The sequence below is a fragment of the Crotalus tigris genome, unplaced genomic scaffold (genome assembly GCF_016545835.1).
Source record: "Crotalus tigris isolate CLP2741 ecotype Arizona unplaced genomic scaffold, ASM1654583v1 scf7180000018160.1183395, whole genome shotgun sequence".
Taxonomy (NCBI): domain Eukaryota; kingdom Metazoa; phylum Chordata; class Lepidosauria; order Squamata; family Viperidae; genus Crotalus; species Crotalus tigris.
In genome coordinates, this window is record NW_024096855.1 from 739209 (window position 1) to 745431 (window position 6223).

Here is a 6223-nt window from a genome sequence, read left to right on the forward strand (position 1 = left end):
TTCATGAACTAACTAGCCTAACCTTGCTTAGCTTTTGAAATCAAGTTGAGTAGATGCTGCATTTGCTATTTATTGCTTAGTAACCTAATGTACAGGTAGTGTGTTATTACCAGATTATAAAATACAAAAAAGAATGAAATTCTCTTGACTTTATCAGCCTTGCAGTTATTAGTAACATTACATTTACATTATTTCTGATTCTATCTACTGTTAACCTTTTTGCTGTTAGCTCAATTAGTGATGTATAGCTAATGTTCCTTAGATCATTGGAAATACTTGTTTGAAGCTAAAGTAGCAAATTGTAGTAATAACACTCAAATTTAAAATTAGATACATTTTGAAAGAAAAGCTTTCTGAAGGTTTTAGAATGCATTTATAGCTTGTTTCAGTGTTTTTAATATTAGTTAATTCAGCTTTCCTTTTTGGTAAATATTAAACATTTGAGATTCTCACAGCACCTTTTTTTCTTTCAAGTTATTCGGTAGGAAAGTTTGAAATGACTGGATTAAAAATCCAAATATTTCCTTTGAAATATCAAGTATATCCTGACTAGTTTACGTGTTAGCAGCCCCTAGGTATTCACTTACATGCCAGCAAATCCCAAACTACTCTTTTATTGACAACATGAGGGGGGTTGTGGAAGCAAAGTTTCTGTTGGACAGGAACGTCTTGTGTCCAGAACAAGTCACTTAGAACTAGTTTACCCAAGTGTGATTTCAGAATAATAAATTTACATTGTACCACATTCATTTCACAACAATGAATGAATTGGGTTTTGTTTGTGCTTGCTGTGCCACTGATCTCAGTAGCCTTAAATCCTACTTTGACACAAAGGCTATGCAGGTATGTGCCAGAATTCACTCTTACAAAGAAAAATAAATTTTTCAGAGATAACAACATTCCTCCATTTAAATTTCCATTGCAGAGTAACACCTTTTTAAATCTTGCTTTAGGTGTCCAACCCATTCCTTCTCAGGGAGGGAAGCTTGAAATAGCTGGCACTGTGGTGGGCCACTGGGCTGGAAGCAGGCGTGGTCGAGGAGGAAGCAGGGGGCCATTTCCTCTGCAGGTGGTTTCTGTTGGAGGGCCAAGAGGGTAAGCAAATACCAACATTGCAGTTATGTTTGGGTTAATTAAAAAACGAGAACTCTGCCGGATTTTTACTTCATTATGACACAGCAGTGGTGATTGTCTAGTTCAGAGTGTATTGGCTCAGCTGTTTATTTTTTTAGAATGTAAATGTAAAGACTAATTAATTTTATTTATCAAATACTGCCCATTGCATTTGTGTGTCTGGGCAGTTTTCAAGGTGTGTTGTTGATTGCTGTGAAAATAACTATTGGTTTTATTTGTGCGCCTCCTTCATGGGACAATGACATAAATCTGTGAACCTTTTCTCAACATAGAAGGCTATATTGCTGACAGCGCATTTATTGCAAACTCTCATTTTTTTATTAATTTTAAAAGTATATTTTAAATATGCAAATATTTAAAGACAAAAGGCAATCTAGTCTAGGGAGAACTTTAAAAATCGATATTTCATGCTAAGTAATGAGAAGAGACAAACTGATCTATATATTTATTGTGAATGTAGAACCCAATCCAGGCACATTCTAAAGAGTGCAGATTCTCAGTCTACAACCCTGTGAGCCAGGGTTGGCCTCTTGTCACATATCAAGTAGATCATATCAGCTCCTCCCTTATGGATATAAAAAAATAGGTATTTTGGGAAAAATGAGCCCAGAAGCTGGGCAAAGAACATGGCGTCCTATGTTTTTAGAACTTCTGATTAATGTTGGAATCTAGACAAATCCAAAAATTGAAACAGGACTATCTGCTTCAGGAATCTTTCTGTTTCTATAGAAATAGATTAATGTATGTGGCCAGGGATTTGTGCTAGGTTTTTTTTTATTTCTAAAGAGTTTATCATGTTCAATATAATCCAACATGCGTATTTCAAGCTAGTTTCATGAATATACTTTTTTATTTAGAATTATATTGTGATTCGTAATAGTCTTCATCTGTAATAGACTATCATCACTTTGGGTTCTCTAGAAAACATTAATCATGACTGTTATGCTACATGGTTAGGAGGTGACATTATTGTAACTTTTGGATTTTGACATTTTAATTGTAAGAAAGGCAGCACAGGGAGGGAGAGCTTTGTCGCTCGCAGAATACCAGGCTAGACATGGATATCAAGTATGGTACTCCCAAAAGATAGTGGTTGCCATCAAAAAAGCTACCGTACTACCTCAAATAAGATATACAGAAGATGGGGTTAGGGTATGAAGAGCCTCTGGGATTTGAGGTTGGTATATATTGCTTTTTGCCCTGAAATGTCACATTATATTGGACTACTGCACATGGGACACCCAAAAGTACATAGGCTACTGGAATGTTTCTTGGTACAATTCCAGGTGCTGGAATTCACTTTCAAAGCCTTTCATGGCTTGGAGCCAGGAAACTTACAGGGCCATCTCTGCCCAGTTGTTTCTCCTCATCCTATCTGATCCAGTCGGGGATGGGGGCATATGCCCAATCCCTTCTACTGAGGCATGTTGTATGGCACAGCTCAGGTGGAGAGCCTTTTTTTACCCTCTGGAATGTCATTCCTCCAGAGAGAGATTGTCCTGGCCCTACTGGCCTTCTACAAGGCCTTGGAAACCCGATTCTATTTCAAGCCTGGAGCCCTGAGTGGGTAACCGTCCCATTTCCTGGTTTTGTTGATTGTATGAACTTTTTTTTTTAAAAAAAAAAAATCTTGGCTTCTGTGTGTTTTTAATGTGATACTTTGTATGTAGTTTTATTATTGTTCACTGGCCAGCTACATATTTGAGATGTGCAGCTATGTAAATCCAATAAATAACTAAAAGTATATTGTATTATAATTAGGAAATTAATGCTACAATAATTAGGAAATTAGCCCTACTGCAGTTAGAAAAACATAGCAACACTAGGGTGAGATTGTAAAAATGGAGCGGCAGTTAAGAATCAATAAAGAAGTACAATTGAATCTATTCAGAGGAAGTTTCTTCAACTCTAATTTTATAGTTAAGGCTGCTCAAGAACATGTTCTAGCCATGAGCATAATTTTATTCCAGTATAAAATATATTGCCAATTATTATTCATAAACATAAACTTTTCTCTTGATAGGTTAATTAGCTGGTAAGTGGGAAATACATAACGTAAGGAGAAGAAATATTGCAAAGATAGAATTCATTCTATTAAAATACTGTTTCTGAAAATAAGAAAAACAACTGCCTTTTTGGTTATGCACAAGAAATTGAATTCTGCTGTATCTCCAGAGAAATTTATGAAATTTAAATGTGTTTAACTTTTTTCTGGTTCTATAAAGACGTCCAAGAGGAATTATTTCCACACCAGTGATAAGAACATTTGGCCGAGGAGGAAGATACTATGGGAGAGCTTATAAGAACCAGGGAACTATTCAGGTAATGGAAACAAAATCAGGGATCAGCTTTTTTTGGTGTGTGTGTGTGTGTGTGTGTGTGTGTGTGTGTGTGTGTGTGTGTTGCATCGGGATTGTGTTTTAGAAAATAGGTGCATTAAGCCAAACAGAGGGTTAAAAAATTCATTTTCCTTGTGGTTTTTGTTAAAGAATAAAAAAGCAGTGCCAAATTGTTGAGTGAGATCAATGTCCTGCTTAGTATTCTATTTCCACAGAAAGCAGATAGATAAAACAGCACATTCTCCACTATGTACAGTATAGTAATATAATATATAGTAATTGTTTAAAGAACTTTTTTTATCAATAGTGATATTTTATTATCAGATATTACGCCAGTCACTACCCAGATGATGTGGATTGCAAATAGCTAGCTAGCAAATGCCGGTTATTAACACTTTTTTCTAGACTGAAAAGTGCTTTTAGTATCACAGGCATCATATTCTGTGTAACAAAAATCCCAAGAAATGCTGAATTTCAGTAATTTTCCTAAGCTGGTAACTCTTTCAGTTATGTTTAACTAATTTCATTATTTCTGTTTTTATCATTATTTATTTTTATGTTTAAAAAACAGGGCAAACCTCCTTATGCTGCTTCAGCAGAGGAAGTGGCCAAAGAACTTAAATCAAAATCAGAGGAAAGCAAGTCCTCTATCGTGTCTTCAGAAGGATCCCTGGCTGAAAATGGCATAATGAATGAGGAGAAACCAGCTTCCCATATGAATGGGAGTACAGCAGATGTCAGGGCTTCCAACCAGTCTGAAAGTGCCTTGAGTAATGACTCTAAAATGTGCAATACAAATCCTCACTTAAATGCACTAAATGCAGACAGTGTTTGCCATAAAGACGATGCTCTTGAGGCTACTGTCTTAAAAAAAGAAGAGTAAACTTATTTTTTATAGAGGGTGAAGGATGTTGGAAGGGTCAGGATTAGGAATATCTGGAAAGAAAGAGAGCCTACAGTTACGTACATTTTTTCCTTTCCGTAAGAGAAAAATGAGGACTTGGAAATTCGGATCCCTCTTGGATGTCAGAGATTTAAAGAACACATTTTTAGTTTTAACCAGTTGTAGTCAAAATGCTACAATACAATAAAAATGGAAGAGAATGAAGAGCATTTGACTCCCGCACTTAAAATGATATATACACAAAGTTTTAACTGGTTATGACAAAAGCTTGTAGTTTTTGTTTCTTGAAATATATTAAAAAGGAAAAGAAAAACAAATTTTGGCAGTCGTTCAGTATATATAGCTTAAAATATAATTTTTAGTACTTGGCACCATATGTATGCCATTATATTTGATTTTGCATTACTGTGTCACAAAGCTTTCCTTAAGGCTTTGATTTCATGATTATGGGGGGGAAAGGCACAACCACAGTTCTTTCTTTTCTTAAATTTCATCACCGTTGATGTGGTTTCTTTTTATGTTTAAAATGTGCAAACTATCAAAATAAAAAAAAATTATAGAGTAATATTGGAGTTCTGCTGATTTTAAATATACATCATAATACTTTGCAAACAAGTTAAAATGGATTTAACTTGAAAATCATAGAAGATGCAAATGACCTTTTCAAAAGAAACACAATGTGTTCTGATACTTTTTGTGACTAATACCATGCATCCGTGATCAATGAACTATGTGGTTTTTGAATCAGACGTAGACCATTAGTACTACTATTTGAGCTAAACTTCTGCATGGTTCATAATTTTAAAGTGTGTAGTTAATATTATGCATGTTCTTGTCCTCTTTCTTCCATTCTTACAAGTACTGTGCCCATTTGCAAAACAAAAAAAGCTAATAATCAGTAATAGTCCTATAAAAGATGTTAACTATGTTTAGTCATTGACTGATCTTGCTCTAACCTTAAAATTTTGTGATTATTGACCTCTGTTGCATTTATTCTAAAACAAAAAAAAATTATCTAGCCGTTTTGAATATCAACGTTACCCTGGTGTATTCATTGCTGTATGCATTATTGTTCTCTGTTGCTGTTTTATGCCTTCATATTAGCAAATATGAAATTCTGTGGAAAAACACAAAAAAAGCTTTGATCTTCAAGAAATATCCCCCTTCTGTAGCAGGAAACAAATGGCTTGTTCTTGAGAACTTTCCCATCAAGAATTTAGTATAAGCAAATATACCTGTATCATTTTGATGTTTTTGTTAGTGTTTCCAAACTTAATGTACTTCAGAATCAGAATCATTTCTTTATATTCGTTTTCATATAATTCTCCTGATGCTCTTCATCACACATTAGTGATCAGAAATGAGGTGTAATTCCCCATTCCCTGCCCGCAAGAGCTAAGTAGGTATCTTAATGTAAGTTGAAGGGAGTTCTGCCCCAACTCATGGATTGTGCAAGAATGAACTACTGTTGGGTTTGATTGGTTGTAGATGGATTGTGGTGTGGTGTATTTGAAGGCTATTGAATGCAACTTACAATGCTTAATAAAAATCTTTATTCTTTTAGTATAACCTTGTTGTATGGTGTCTTATGTTTCCCAATAATTTTCTTCTTTTTTGTCTTTTTTTTCCCCACACAAATTTGAAGTCTTCGACCATCAGCAATTTTAGTAGTTGATGATGAATTCTAGAAATAAAGATAGTAATGACAACAAGGTAGGGCCACGTTAAGCAGATGTTAATTTTTTTTCAGCTTCCAAGATGTCAGTTGCAACGGATGGGCACTTGTCTTGAGAGCAAACAGGGTGGATGGTCCTTAATACACCACCTCTGTGGTGTTTTATGTAAA

The 6223-nt window shown here is 34.9% G+C and overlaps 1 protein-coding gene across 1 annotated transcript in view; it reads left to right on the plus strand.

The window, feature by feature from the left end:
- FAM120A (family with sequence similarity 120A) overlaps positions 1-5946 on the plus strand; it is a 71146-nt gene extending 65200 nt beyond the window's left edge. Inside the window, exons 16-18 of the mRNA XM_039348572.1 lie at positions 954-1095; positions 3360-3456; positions 4045-5946. Of these exons, the coding sequence (XP_039204506.1) occupies positions 954-1095; positions 3360-3456; positions 4045-4356 (551 nt within the window). The 3' untranslated portion in view covers positions 4357-5946. The remainder of the gene's footprint in view (positions 1-953; positions 1096-3359; positions 3457-4044) is intronic.
- The last annotated feature ends 277 nt before the right edge of the window (positions 5947-6223 follow it).